The 16,109-nt window shown below is 40.6% G+C and overlaps 1 protein-coding gene across 1 annotated transcript in view; it reads left to right on the top strand.

Moving 5' to 3' along the window:
- The first annotated feature begins 2,693 nt into the window (after window positions 1-2,693).
- PRPH2 (peripherin 2) overlaps window positions 2,694-16,109 on the top strand; it is a 46,307-nt gene continuing 32,891 nt past the window's right edge. The window contains exons 1-2 of the mRNA XM_042446476.1: window positions 2,694-4,773; window positions 14,918-15,164. Coding sequence (XP_042302410.1) covers window positions 4,193-4,773; window positions 14,918-15,164 — 828 coding nt within the window. The 5' untranslated portion in view covers window positions 2,694-4,192. The remainder of the gene's footprint in view (window positions 4,774-14,917; window positions 15,165-16,109) is intronic.

Below are 16,109 nucleotides of genomic sequence, written 5' to 3' on the forward strand. Positions count from 1 at the left end.
ATCTGGTACATTGTTAATTTTTTCTCATAATTCTATGAGTATAGAATTATCAGATTTTAATATCGTCGTGGATTAATCCTGGGGCAAATGTGACCAGTTCTGTTTGTCTGTGTGAGGCAGCAGAAGGCAAAATGTAATCACCAATTCCATACAGTGATTAATCCACAGAGTGATGGTATTTGCACATTTATTTATGTTGGATATCTATGGGTATCTTCTCCTTAAAAACCATTGGAGCTCCAATAGTATTAGATCTGCTTTTCAAATAATTGAAATAATTGAAGTGTCTTGTTTCTTCTCAGTCTCTTAAGTTTTGTACCATGTCAAATGAAATGTTCTTAGGAGTCCAAAAGTTTGTGCCACTTTTGTAACACTGTAGTGATCCTAATGAAGGTATTATCTTTGGGGTTTTTTAAATATATATACTGTATATATTTTAGCCCCTCAACAAAATGTTGGTCTTCATTGTACATATGTACAGGAACTGTCAGCACAGTCTCTGTGTCCTCTGTGCTGTGTTTGTTATGTATGAATCTGACCTCTGCTTGCCATTGTAATGACAGCAGTTTCTTAATTTAATTTTTTTTAAAATAATCTATCAGTATGGGTTATTTTTATATCAGATAAAATTATTTCTATCCCAAATTAATTATCATTTTGGACTGTACAGACTGTAATAATGACAATCGCTGGGAAAATGTCTCAGAAGCATTTTTTTAACACCCATGCTAATAGAAAGCAAAAGCCAATATGTAGCATTTGTACATTCATTTATCAAATAGATGTTGCTGTCCCACTAATTTTGTATTGCTTGCAACGTTCTCATTAGCCACAAGGTGATGTAGAGAGATGTTCCTCTACAGCTTTAATGTTCCCCATGTTTCCTTGTCAAATGAAATAAATGGTTAATAGAGTGAACCAAGGAATTCAGGGGGGAAATCAGCATGTGCTTCATAGACTACAGCAAAGCCTTTAACTACATAGACCATTAAAAGCTATGGAGCACTCTTAAAGACATGGGAGTGCCACTACATTTAATAGTACTGATGGGAAATCTGTACTTATGACAAGAGGCTACTGTTAGAACAAGATATGGAGAAACAGAATGGTTCTCAACTGGCAAAGGAGTCAGACAAGGCTGCATCCTATCACCCTATCTGTTCAATTTGTACACAGAAAATATCATTCGAAGAGCAGTTATGAACTCAGAAGATAGGGGAGTGAAGATAGGAGGAAGGAACATCAACAATCTAAGACCGTGATGGTGAATGCGTTGCACGTGTGCCACGGGTGGCATGCAGCGTGATTTCACGAGGCACGGGTGAGGGAGAAGGCGGAACGGTCTGCCTCCTCCCTACCATTTTCGGGCCTCCCGCTGTCTCTCTTGAGACAGCAGGAAGCCAGAAAATGGCGCCTGGGAGGAGGAGACAGGCGCCTGCGCATCTGTCTCCTCCTCCCAGCCCTCTTCCCTCCCGGCTTCCCTTTGCTCTGCTCGAAAGGGCTCCATGGAGCCCTTTCGCGAGGAGCGAAAGCCGAGGAGAAGGGGGCTGGGACACGTGCCCAGCCTCCTCCTCCTCCCGGCTCCCCTTCGCTCACTGTGAAAGGGCTCTGTGGAGCCCTTTCACGGCGAGTGAAGGAAGGGCGAGGGCCCTTTTGCCGGCCTCTGACGGCCCCAGGAGGGACCCTCAGGGGCCGCAAAGGCCGGAGGACAGCGCGCCGTCCTCCACTGCCCTTGTGCCGGCCTCTGACAGCCCCAGGAGGAACCCTCAGGGGCCGGCAAAGGCCAGAGGACAGCGCACCGTCCTCCACGGCCCTTTTGCCGGCCTCTGACTGCCCCAGAAGGGACCCTCAGGGGCCGGCAAACACCGGGGGAGGAGCCAGAGGCTCCCTCCCTCTGAAAAGGGGGCGGAAGCCCCGCCCCAGAGGGCGGAAGCCCCGCCCCAGAGGGCGGAAGCCCCGCCCTGGCACCCAGCCCCCATCCTGGGGGTAGAAGCGCTGCCCCCGTCACACGACCTTAAAAAGGTTTGCCATCACTGATCTAAGATATGCAGATCATACCATACTACTAGTGGAAAACATCACAGGCATGGAACAATTATTAAGGAAGGTTAAAGGAAAACGTGCAAAGGCAGGCTTACTGCTGAACATAAAAGAAAAATAATGTCCATCGAGGATCTACATAAATTCAGCCTAAACAATGGGGAAATCAAAATAGTAAAAGAGTTCCTGCACCTTGGATCAAACATTAATCAGGACAGAACAGAGACTGCAGTCAAGAAATCATAAGAAGACTAGGAATGGGAAGGGCAGCCATGAAAAAACTAGACAAGATCCTAAACTGAGCGCAAAAGTTAGAATTGTCCAAACCATTATATTCTCTATCACCATGTGCAGATATGACAGCTGTACAGTGAAGAAATCTGACAGAAAGAAAAACTCATTTTTAGATGTGCTGGAGAAGAGTGCTGAAGATACCATGGACAGCCAAAAAGACAAATGAGTGATTAAACCAGAACTCTCCCTGGACTAAACTGAAGCTGTTGTACTTTGGCCACATCATGAAAAGACATAACTCGCTAGAAAAGACAATAATGCTAGGAAAGGTAGAAGGCAGTAGAAAGAGAGGAAGACTCCACACCAGATGGATAGACTCAATCAGGGAGGCCACAGGCCTGAATCTACAGGACCTAAGCAGAGCAGTAGAGGGCAGGGAGTCTTGGAGATGTCTCATCCACTGGGCTGGTATGAGTCAAGGCCAACTCATGGGCAATTAACAACATCTGTCCATGAGGATGTGAGGCTAATCGGGAGGACTGTTCCTCTTACAATAAACCATGTAATGAAATTGGTGTATTCTCTTTTTTACCAATTAAAGTACTCAGACATATCTTAGGACTTGGTAGTATTTTATAACATTCTGTTTCTGATAGCTCTTCCTGTAGAGTGAGCACAAGAAGCTGAATGTGTACAAGATGATGTGACATCTCCCACCTCCCCTCTGCATTTCTTAAAATCATCATTGCACTAGGTACATTGACTAAAACAGTTCACTTAAAACACTTCCTTAGTACTTAGGCATAGGAGAAAGAAACAACATGTCTTATGCATTGTTTCATTCCCCTCCCCCCCACTTCTCAACAAAATATGAACATTGGCAAGTACTGCCATACCCTACTCTGTGGTTTGTTTGTTTGTTTGTTTGTTTACTCTCAGAATACCCTACTAAGATTCTCAAGATCTACAAAAGGTACTCTTCTTTCTAAAGCTATGACGTTGTAGTAGAGATTCCCTCCTTACTTGGTGGGACAACTACATCCTTCATTGGTGTTACATTGCATAAAAGGTTTTGTTTCTTAAACCCTCACCAAGCCCTGTGCCACTATTGGCCCAGTGTGATTAACCATAAGCAGCTCATGACGGAGACTAGTTTTGGATGCAAAAAATGGCCATGGTTGATATAGCTTCAAGACTGCTTTATTGTACTTCCAGTTGTGAAAATTTTGTTTGCTGGGCTTCCTCAGACTTAGATTTCAGTTCACTTAAAACATGACCTTAATTCCACCCCTGAAAACACATTAGCCAGAGGATGTCATTCAAGGTGAGTGACACTGGAAAAAAAGGATATGGTCTTAGTGGCTTGGAACAATTTGTAGTCAGTGTATAACAATGTCTTTCATGTACTTTTTAACCAGTCTCCAGTTTCCTGTCAAAAAGTACCTAGTCCTCTTTTTATATCTTGGTTTCCATTTGTAATGCACTGCAATGCATCATGTGAAGGTCCAAACCCACTAAATAGTAAAATGAGGGATTATTTCCACTGCTCATCTGCTGGCAGAGATTTCTCTAAATTGGATTACACTAATTAGTATTAGAATGACGTATTGTGGATCCAGCTTTAATCATTTGCAACTTTGAAGCTTCTATTCCTTTGCGTAGAAGGGACCACCAGAAATAGTTGCGCATCCCATTTGCCAATAATATTTTTTTTCCACTTCTTTGAAGCGTTTCAGTTTGACTACAAAGGTTCAACTTCAGACTCGGCAAGATGGAAGAGTCAAACAATGGCTCAGCCAGAGCGACTCTATTTGGAATCTTCAAGGCCTGAATGGTGAGAATTCTTCCTGCGCTTGTTCCCTTTACCAAAAAAAAGGATTAATTTTTGTGGAGTCTTGGTACATTCAACATCACGAACATGGCAGTGATGAAAGTCAAGTTCAACCAGAAGAAAAGGGTAAAACTAGCGCAAGGACTATGGCTCATGAACTGGTTGTCAGTGTTTGCAGGGATCGTTGTTTTCTCAATGGGATTGTTCCTGAAAATTGAACTCAGGAAGCGAAGTGAGGTGATGGACAACTCTGAAAGCCACTTTGTGCCCAATTCCTTGATATTGGTGGGTGTATTAGTCTGTGCATTCAATGCACTTGCAGGCAAGATATGCTATGATTCTCTGGATCCTGCTAAATTTGCAAAGTGGAAGCCTCTTGTGAAACTTTATCTATTGGTGTGTGTATTTTTCAATGTCTTCATCTTTTTTGTCGCTCTCATTTGCTTCCTGTTGAGGGGTTCTCTGGAAAGTACGCTAGCGCAAGGGCTAAAAAGTGGAATGAAATTTTATCGTGATACAGATACTCCAGGAAGGTGTTTCATGAAGAAAACAATTGATTTGCTCCAGATGGAGTTCAAATGCTGTGGAAACAATGGTTTCAGAGACTGGTTTGAGATTCAGTGGATCAGCAACAGATACTTGGATTTTAGCTCCAAAGAAGTGAAAGAGTAAGTACTTCAGTGGAATGCATTTTGTGCTCTCCTATGTTTGCAGTTGAACTTCTCTTGTTATCAGCCATCCGTATCATGTGCAGCACTACCAACTAAATCCATTTTATGCTTCTTATGTTTGTTGTTATTGTTAATTGCCATCAAGTTGACTTTGACTTATGGCGACCCTATGAATGGGTGACCTCCAAGATATCCTGTCATCAATAGCCCTGGTCAGGTCTTCCAAACTCAGGGCACCTGTAGCTTCCTTGATTGAATCTATCTATATGTAATTTGGTCTTCCTCTTTTCTGGTTCTATATAAACGGAATACTTAATTTTATGAATGTCTGAATAAGTAAACCCCTCCACCCAACTATTTGTTTATTCATCTATTATTTTTTTATAATTCACACTTTTAAAAAGTAAATTCAACTGTAGATGTAAAGTAGAAGTAAAACTAAATAATTCTAGGGCTATAACTGGGCTATCACCATAACCATGGAGAGTGGCATTTCAAGTTCTCAAACATTAGTCTAATCATTGAATGAAACTCCATAGCAGTATTCCTATAGTAACTAATAACTATCTTAAAAATATTCCCTTTCACTGCCACTTTGCATTTGGTTCACCCATTTAGATGTCCCAATTCTGCTTTTGTTAACATGGCCATCCATGCCTGCTTTTTTCCTAACTGGGAGACAGAAAAAGAACATAATCCAACAGGAAGTACCAAGCTCAGAGGGCTAAATCCAATGCTAGTCTTACCTAACACAGATGCACTGACATTGATTAAAATTCATATTGCAACTAACAAGTTCCACTCATCATCTTAATGGGTCTACAATGGGTTGGATTTTGGTCCATTGAAATGAAATGATCTTACACAGCTCCCATTCATTTCAACAGAGGTTGCAGAAGACCTTCCTGCTCATTTGTGTTCTGACATTGATAGTGACCTCAGTTAAGCTACTCTGTAGTTATTCTTGGCTGGTTGGACAGATGGAATTAGAGTGCTCTACCAAATGTATGTGTGCTTGGTAAAATGCAATCCCTGTTTCAGTTTACTCCATAAAACCAAAACAAGCAGCTTCTTCTAGCATTTTATTTATCTCATAATTGTGAAATGGTTGTTTTTGTTGGCCTTACCATGGCACGCCATTTCAGCATGTTACAGCATGATGGCTTGCTTTTCTGGTCTTCTTTTCATATGTTTTGTCCCATAATTAAATTATGACTGTAAAGAAAACACATCTGTGTCTCACCCCTTTCTATGAAGAGATAAATTGAATAAATATCTGGGTCTAGCAACAATTAGCTTTCTCTCTGACTCTTTATACTGTTTTAATTGCATGAATTAGAAGGGGAAGAAAATACTTCTCTTAGCTTCTCAAGTGATTAGCATGGTCCCTACCTTGTGCTGAGCTGGAAACAGAGAGATTAAGAGAGCTGTCAAAGGATAATTAGTGAATGAATGGAAATTAAAGAGCTCCCAGGCATTCTAGCACAAGAATGTAGCTCATCACTTGAGATAATCTAAGAAGGTTTTGAAATTAAATATGAAACAGCATTTTTCAAGTGGTTTTCCCCCATTAAAGCCCTATTGCAAAGAAAGGAGGCAAAGTTGACAATCCTTTGCTGTGTCAACTATTTTTGTATAACTTGCTCTTCGATCTGAGTTTTAATGTAATAATTAAATATCAGTCTAATAACTTGGTTTTTTTAAAAAAAACAAATGATTGATCATAGCTCACCAGACATAACAGGACTGTTCGTTTCAACCGAGTTTGTGAAAAATCAGCTGCTTGGGGATAGTGTCTGGCAAGACTCCATAAACCACCGTTGCTAATGCGGATATATTTCCAGAAAAACAATTAAAACCTTTCCTGGTCACTACACTATGTTGTGTATTAGAAACAGTACTGATGCTGTTGGGTATGCTTTGACTGAGAGTTCCTGCATGGCAGGAGGTTGGACTGAATGGCCCTTGTGGTCTCTTGCAACTCTATGATTCTATGACATGGAAGTAACTTCCACCCCCATTATTACATAGATCAATCAGTGTAATTTGCAAAATGCGTAAGTACCTGACAGTTTGGGTGTATAGTATTGATGGGAAGAAATATTTTTAATGTGTACTTTAAAACTTGAAATTCTCAGGAGCTCAGTGAACATGTTTGTTGCTACTTAAAATCTCAGCCTGTTTCCTAGTGGTTTTTGTTTTAACATGGTCTTTTCAACTCTATTTCCTGTTTAATTGCATACAACTTATATTGTAGACTCGCCTGTTTAACTGTTGTATTATGACAGTATTACATCTCAACACAGTGTGGTTATGGCCTATTTATATAAAAACCAAATATTTAGTCAATTTCAGTCTTAATTTAATCTTTGTACACCCTGCATTTTTAAAAGTGCTTAAATTAGTACTCTATTGCAATAAAATCATTAACCAGCCACTAAATACTTCTACTTATGGGGGAAAATGACATGGAAGTAACTGAAAGATGACACTGATTTCAAATAGACAAAAGTCAGGTTTTTTAAATGTTGAATTTCCAGGAAAGAGAGAAACAGTTATCGTTAAATGGCATATGGTACCATTCCTTGACACATTGGGGAAAAATAATTGCTCATCCTCCATGTCAGATAGCTTGGGAAGCACTGGTCTAGAATATGACAGCCACTAAGGCCTCAATCCAGATAACGCCAGGTTTGAAATGTATAGCCACTTACTTTAGATTAAGCCTCACTGAATTATATGGTACCTACGTCTGGGCAGACATGTATAGGATTCTGGTGTTAGGTGTTTATCACACAGGGGAAATCCCATGCAAAAATGGGGGTTCGAATTGGGGAAGAAAAAAAAAACACCAAAGCAGGTTGATTTTCATATGACGTTATTGCATAATATGAAGCCATATATTTTCCACTATATTTATATTAGCGTACTTTGAAAACAAACAGCTGTACAGCTTCATTTAGAATGATAAATGTGCATTGTAAATTTTAATGTAATTTTATATTTTATATCTTAAGAAAAAGATAATATAAAATAATATATTCAGATTAGCAAATGGTGACTTTTTCCCACCAATTTATACACCACATTCCATTAAAAAAAACTATACAGTGCTTTTGGTTGGCGTTGACCATTTTCTTTGGATGTTCTTAAAATCATTCTTTGGTTGGTGATTTTGGCTAGAATCTTACAATCCTGAATTAGCCAGTTATAATTAAAACAAGTTTGTTTGTGTAATGATATTTTGAACCCTGATGTTATGCCAGGTGTTTACTTGTTAAAATAACGGGACCACTTTAAGTTGAAGAACCCTTTGATATAAATAACTATTTGAGAAAACTTAATGAGATGTTCACCATGCTAGAATTATCTGAAGATTTGTGAGCTTGATCTTAATCCAGCCAAGGCAGAGCAATGCATAAGAGGAAAAACAAGATTACGCTGTGTTTAAAAGTGTGGGTGTATTTCAAAATAGGGAATGGCCACCCTGAATTACGTGTCTGATTTTGGAAGCTAACCAGGGCCCGGCCTGATTCTGGTATTTAGATGGGAGACCAGCAGTAAATACCTTGACTCTCTAGATAGGGCTAGAAAGGAATCATACTAGGAAAGTGGCTGCTAGAAGGCGGACTTCTGTTTTACCACATGCCCACTGGCCTGAGGAGTCTCTAAAGATTCAGTTCTGTCCCACATGCTATTTAACAAATTCATGAAACTGCTGGGAGAGGTTGTCTAGAGTTTTGGGGTTTGGTGCCATCAGTATACAGGTGACACCCAACTCTACTATTCCTTTCCACCACAATCCAAGAAAGCTGTTTCAGTCCTAAACTTGTGCCTGCCATCAATAATGGACTGGAAAAGGGCAGACAAATTGAAACTTAACCCAGAAAAGTTGGAGGTGCCCTTGGTCCGGTGAAAGGCAGGGAAGGGAATAGGGATTCAGACTGTGCTGGATGGGGTTATGCTCCCCATTAGGATGCATGTTGACAGTTTGGTGTGCTTCTGGATTCAACTCTGGGCCTAGAAGCTCAGGTTTCAGCTGCCTCCAAGAGTTACGGGTTGCGCACCAGCTGCTACCATTCCTTTAGATGTCAGATCTTGCCAAGGTGATATGTGCTTTAGTTACATCCTAGTTAGATTACTGTAATGTTCTGTACACGGGGATGCCTTTGAAGAATGTTTGGAAACTTCCCTTGGCCCAAATTGCTTCAGTCAAATTGCTAACTAGGGCTGCCCATAGGGAACACACAACTCCCCTGTTGCAACAGCTTCGTTGACTGCTGGTCCCCTTCTGGGTACAATTTAAATTGTTGGTTTTGATAAAACCTCATACTGCTCAGGTCCAGGTTATTTGAAGGATCACATCCTCTCTTATGAATTTGCCAGTGTTTTGAGATCTGCTGAGGAGGCCCTTCTCTCTGTCATACCACCCTTGCAGGTACATCTGGTGGGAACACAGGAGAGGGACTTCTCAGTGCTGACCCCAGGCTCTGGAACTCTCTTGTCAGACAAGTGGAAAGAGAGTAGGGAGTAAGGCAGGTGAAGGCTTTTCTATTTCAACAGGACTTTGTGGACTGAGTGTACAGGGTCTGCCCCCCCCCCAAACAATGTGCTGGATTTTCTATCTGTTATTTCTCTTGTCTCTCTCTCTCTGGCTTTGCTTCGCGAACGAAGATTCAGGAAGGACTCATCCCGCGCTTTGTAATGTTCTTGTTAATGGTTTACTTTTTATTATACATTGGTATAGGTTGGGGTTTGGTTCCAGTGAGTCCCACTTTGGGAGGAAAGTGGGATAAAACTAAACTAAAATAAAATAAATACAGTGGTACAGTAAAATGGAGTGCCCTTGGATAAAATGGCAAAATCAAGGCTTGCTTTTTGGAATTTATATTTTTAGGAATATTTTCAAGCTGTGGATGGTTGAATCTGTGGATGATGATATTATTATTATTATTATTATATAGTTTAGTCACTTTTTAATCACTTTTTAACTTTTGTATTTTGTGATTTTAACTGCGTGTTTTTAATCTGTTGTAAACCACCTTGAGCCCCAAACTCGGGAAAAGGCGAGATATTAACAGTAGTAGCAGAGTAGCCAGAGTTGATAATACTGCACTAGATGGGACAAGCTTCCAAAGTTCCTGTTGTTAGGCACAGTTATTGTTCCAATAACTCCCATGAAGCTGAAGAGTTCTTCAGTTCATCAGTGGGTATTCTGTGGGAATTCCATATCATGTATCACACTACAATGTTATAGCACTATTATTCCACTTTAACTGCTCTGGTTACCTTCTGTGTTCTGTGGAATCCTGGGATTTGCAATTTAGAGAGTGCCATTTAGACTTCTCAGCTAGAGAACTCTTAGGCCTCCCTAAACTACAAACTCCCTAAACCACAAACAGAATTTCACAAGTCCTAAGTGTTCATACCAAGAGTTGGACATATACAGTCAACCCTCTTTATCCATGGATTCTGCATCCACAAATTCCACCATCCACAGCTTGAAAGTTCTCTCTCTCTCTCTCTCTCTCTCTCTGTGTGTGTATATATATATATGTCTATATATGGGACACCATTTTGCTATGCCACTCCACAGATTTTGGTATCCACAGAGGGTTCTGGAACCAAACCCTAGCAGATGCCAAGGACCTACTGTATATTAAAATAAAAGTATGGAGATCTTTAGACTTGTTTGTCAGAGAGCTCTGATGCCATAGACCAGGGGTAGGCAACTTTTTTGAGCCGGGGGCCGGGTTGCTGTCCTTCAGACAACTGGGGGCCGAAGCCAAAAAATAAATAATTATTTTTTTTTTTAAATTAAATAAATAAATAAACCAGGACAAATGCAGGACAACATTTTCAAATGGTGGACGCTTTTTTAAAAAAAGTGGACATGCAAAAAAAATTGCTGATTTTTAAAAAAATGTTAATATAAATGCATGTTTCTGAGGCATCTATAGACAATTGCCCCCCTTGCCCCTGCACGCGAGAGGCCAAAGGCCCCGGCGGCAATTGGCGGCAGGACCGGGCTGGGGCCAGTCCCAAGGCCTTGCCAGGCCGCATCCGGCCCGCGGGCCGCAGGTTGTCTATCCCTGCCATAGACTCATAAAGTTGGAAGAGACCACAAGGGCCATCCAGTCCAACCCCCTGCCATGCAAGAACTCTCAATCAAAGCATCCCCGACAGATGGCCATTCAGCCTCTGTTTAAAGACCTCCAAAGAAGGAGACTCCACCACTCTCTGAAGGAGTGTGTTTCACTGTCGAACAGCCCTTACTGTCAGGAAGTTCCTCCTAATGTTGAGGTGGAATCTCTTTTCCTGTGGCTTGCATCTGTTGTTCCAAGTCCTGTTCTCTGGAGCAGCAGAAAACACGCTTGTTCCCTCCTCAATATGACATCCCTTCAAATATTTAAACAGGGCTATCATATTACCTCTTAACCTTCTTTTCTCCAGGCTAACTATCCCCAGCTCCCTAAGTTGTTCCTCATAGGGCATGGTTTCCAGACCCTTCAACATTTTAGTCACCCTCTTTTGGTCACTCACACTCCAGTTTCTCAGCATCCTTTTTGATCTGTGGTGCCCAGGACCACAATAAACCATAACAAACTACAAATCCCAAGATTCCACAGCACTGAGCCATAACAGTTAAACCTTTAAAGATGAGGCCTTGAGGGTCACCTTAATATTTTTTTTTCATTCAGAGTAGTCTGGCATATCATTTGCAGATGCTCCTGCTATCATGAAATGTCAAAGATTTCCTAGTACAACCTGGGATATAGAAATCAAAATGGTACAGTATTTATAATGATACAAGAGTACAGACTAGTGTATTTGTGTAGTCTTACAAACCTGATCTAGCTCATCATATGGAAATCAGTAAGAGAAGTTTCAATTTTCAGGAGTAAAGGTGAGGCTTGTCCTGCCTTCCCTAAACTGAAGTCTGTGATGGATGACATGGCCAGTGGCCATGCTGGCTGACACATCTGGAGGGTACAACTGGGAACAGCTGTACTAGGTAATGTTTCAGATATTGAATATGAATTCAGAACTATATTCAACAGTAATGAGGATGCATGCCAATCCACCTCACCATTGCGTAGATGAAAATAGAGAGGGATATGTCTTTTATTCCATAACAAGAGTGCCATGTAAAAAGAATTACCTCTACTACTAATAAAGTAGTAGTAGTAGTAATATTATTTAGGTTACTAGATTATCTTTTTGCCTACTTGGTACAGTAGCCTTTTTATTTTTAAATAAAGTGAATGCTTGTTTAGATTATAGATATCTTGCAAAAAATCTATACAAAACCTGTATGTTAAATCAGATCAGCTGAAACATCGCTTTCTAATTAAAAAAACGTTTTACAAAAAGTTCTAGGTGTCTGTTTGAGATGCGGTAACTCATGGACAAAAATTTAAATAAGTTTGTCTAGTTAGGACAATTAAAAAAAAAATTAAACTCCTCTTGAACTACTTCAACTGCTATACCATACTATTGTGAATGAAAAGTGTATTAAGATATTTCTCAAGGCCCCACCTTTAAAGGTTTAACTGTCATGGTTCAATGCTATGGGATTCTGAGATTTATAGTTCGTTGTGGCACCAGAGCTTTCTGACAGATCTCACAAAACTACATTTCATAGATACCTCACAAAACTACCGACCCCAGAGCCATGACAGCTAAAGCAGTATCAAAGCATTATTTCTGCAGTGCAGATGCAGCCACAAACATTCCCTCCCCCTAGGGACAGGTTCTCTGCAGTTTGCATGTTTTTGTAGTACTACCGTAGTATACTACTTGTATACAACTGAAGTTCAGTTTGTATTGCAGTTCTCACCTAATGTAATATTTTAAGTAATTGCCCCCTCTGGGACAGTTACTCTAGACTTTTGTCTATATGTATTGTACTTGCATAGCACTTGCTACGCTTTCTGAGCAGTTGCCATTATGTTACACATCAATACAATATTAAATAGTTTCCAAACATTTTTTTAAAAATGCTAAATAATTTGAAACATTCAGAAGTAATTTTAAAAAAAGCAGACATCATCTGATGCAAAATACTTCTCAGGCCATGCTGGGGGGGGAAATCCCATCATGAAGGTGCCATCACTTTAGAAGTTGTTTTGCCATGGCATTCTATGGTTTGCAGAATGGCCAATAATTTACAATCTTTGGGAACAGATATGTAGGAAAAGAGAACCTACCTGGGACCCTATTGCACTACACAGTTACACTATGATTCCTCTTTACCTGGCGAGTCTACATCCTACGCTACACCCTGGGCTACTTTCAAGAAGCACTAAAGCTTTCTGGTAGACAATTCTAAGTACCCCTCTGTAAACTACAAATTTTAGGAATCCATAGGATGTTGAAAGTGGAATCATAGTACTAGAATGATGTGATGTGAAAGAGCCCCTATTTTTTATGGCTTTGTAGGTCAAGAACAAAGCTTTGAAATGGTACAAAGCCAGTTTTATGATCATCTGGATGGGTCTTTATCTTTCCTTCACCATGACTGCAGACATGTTTGTTGGTAATGCAAAGTGAGAACCAAGGTAGAATGCTTCCTCTCAGAATTATGATTAAATCAGGAATGGGAAATGTGTGGCCTTATCAATGCTATTGGACTCCAATTCCCATCATCCCTTATCATTGGCTGTGCTGCCTCACTTTGCTGGCAGTGACAGTTAACCAGTGTTTGGGAGGAGGCTACACAATCTTCACCATCTGATGAAGTGTTGCAGCCTCACTTAACAAAAATGAATGTCTCTTTAGCATGTCAACGAAGGATGGGTAGTGAATAGGACTTGCCCACATGATGATTTACTGGTGAAATAACCATTATTAAGCATGAAACAATGGCTTTTTATTAATCCATACTAAGTAACAACATAGCCTTCCTTTTCAAGCCAGTGCCAGCAGAATAACACAGAATCAAAGAAGCACAGAAGATTTTCTTTCCTCTCACATCACATCTTCCTTGATGCCGAAACCATACTTCAAAGAGTTTCCCAGCCTTCTAGGGCAGGTTTTTAGGGAGCATGGGGTGTGCAGTAAGAGATTGTACAGAAGGGGGGGGGGGCAGGTTGTGTCTGAAAGTGAAGCGACACTTTTAAATCCTAGCCTTTTCACAACTCAGTTCCAGGGCTGCTAGTAAGAGAATGGTTTAGATATGCAGTGAAAAGGAAAGGGAAAACTCTTGGACACATTGTGCAAGTACTGTAGTTTCCACTCAGTTAACTCACTAAGCATGCGAGAAGAGAAGAGGGAATCTTGCTTTTATGTACTTGCTATTGCCATTGCTATTCCCAGGAGGATCAGGCAAAGGAAAGCTGGTCCAGTCTCTCCTTACTTCTTCCTCATTCATATCATTTGTCATCTTGGCTATACTCTGATATTGCTTGCCCACATGTATCCTGGTTTTCATCTGCAAAAGGTTGGAGGATATGTAATAAGAATACCACCTCCAGTCCCTCAGTCACCAGTTTTCAAGTATTGCAGTAACTTAAACTCCATTTGAACATTTAGAAATACAGTTTAGACATCCAAAGAAAAGGAGCAGGCAAAATTGTCTAGAGAATGAAAAAAAAAAAAGGGGGGGGGAAGCAAATGTAAGAGTTTTAGTTGAGAATGATTTTCATTGTCTCTCTGCAATGCTAGAAACGTTCACTACATTTTTTCACTTCATTTCCCTACATTTTACAGATGAAAATTGGAACCCGTGGCTAGGAAACATCAGGGTGTGTTCAAGATGGCAAAACTATTAATGAAGAAGAGCACACACAAATTAGGAAAGGCTGTGGCAGTTTGCAACCCCTCCTCTATTCTCTGTGTTGCTGGGTTCACTGAGTGCAAACTACTTTTGCATTTTGAAATGGATTTGCACCAATTAAAGTAAGATGAAGGCAAAGAGGGAAAGAGGAGGAGAGAGAACCTGGGACTTTTACAAGCAGATGAAAAAGTGGGATGATAGAGGATTAATCAGAACTATCCCTGTCAAACTAGGTCAGTTGGAGAGCCCAGCATTATGGAAACATCTTGTTTTAATCCATTTGTCCTGGTGGATTTAACTTTTCAAGCAGAGAAACAAGAGTCTTGATGAAATTGTAACTGACTGTGCTTTGCCTGTTCACAGTCGCATTAAAAGCAATGTGGATGGAAGATACTTGGTGGATGGCGTCCCCTTCAGCTGCTGCAACCCAAGCTCCCCACGACCCTGCATCCAGTATCAGGTGTCGAACAACTCGGCTCACTACAGCTATGACTATCAAACGGAAGAGCTCAACTTGTGGAACCGGGGCTGCCGAGAGGCTCTGCTGAAGTACTACAGTGGCATGATGAGCTCCATGGGAGTTTTCGTCCTCTTTGTCTGGCTTTTTGAGGTAACACATTGGTAGGATCAGTATGTAAAGAGATCTTGTAGCACCTTGACCATTCATCAGATGCCTCTCTGTTTTCCACACTCATCCACTTTCCTGCAGGCTACAGCTTCCTTACTGCCTTTGTCCCCCAATGACTGTTGCTAAAACTGGACTTGCCACGTCACTTCCACACACACAGGATTTTGACATTTAATTGACATTCTCTCACATGAATGATTTGCATAGGTTAGTCCCTGGCTTTCCACTCCACCAAATGCATGTGAGGAAATAGATGTAAGTCTACAAAAGCTCATGCTGCCAACTTCTTTCTTTTAGTCTCAGAGGTGCTATAAGATCTCTTTACATACTGATTTTACAGACTAACATGACTATATCTTTGAATTCTACCACTTTGACAACATGGTTTCTTCCCCTTTTTTTTAGACCCTACTTCCAAAAGTGGCCTCGGCACAGAAGGGCACAAGTAATGAAAGGGGTACTGCAACAAGAGGTTGCAACATAGCCCCCTAATAGGGCTCTATCATGCCCTCCAACATCTCACAGATGAAAACAAGGACATGTATAGCCATACAACATCAGTATATAGTCAAGATGCCCAACATTATTAATGAGGAAGAACACATAAGCTAGGAGAGACTGCCGCAGTTTTCTTTTGCCTTAGCTTATTGGAAGTTCAAGATTCTGTCCTCTCCACTTTCCTTTATCTGTTGAGCTAATTTTGCAGAGATTCCTCCAGATATGCTGATGTCCTACCTGAATCATTTTTGTTTCCTGCCTGTTGGGGATGGACCCAGTTATGTTTGGTACTAGAAGGTGAAACAGGAGAAGCAGGAATCCTTAGTATTCTGTAAATGTTGAAAACTGACTTGAATCATATAAAACAGTCTCTTGAAAAGAACCTGTTTCCTTTTAGTTTACAAACTCAAGTAAATACAAGTTACTGTC

This window comes from Sceloporus undulatus, chromosome 1 (assembly GCF_019175285.1).
Source record: "Sceloporus undulatus isolate JIND9_A2432 ecotype Alabama chromosome 1, SceUnd_v1.1, whole genome shotgun sequence".
Lineage (NCBI taxonomy): Eukaryota > Metazoa > Chordata > Lepidosauria > Squamata > Phrynosomatidae > Sceloporus > Sceloporus undulatus.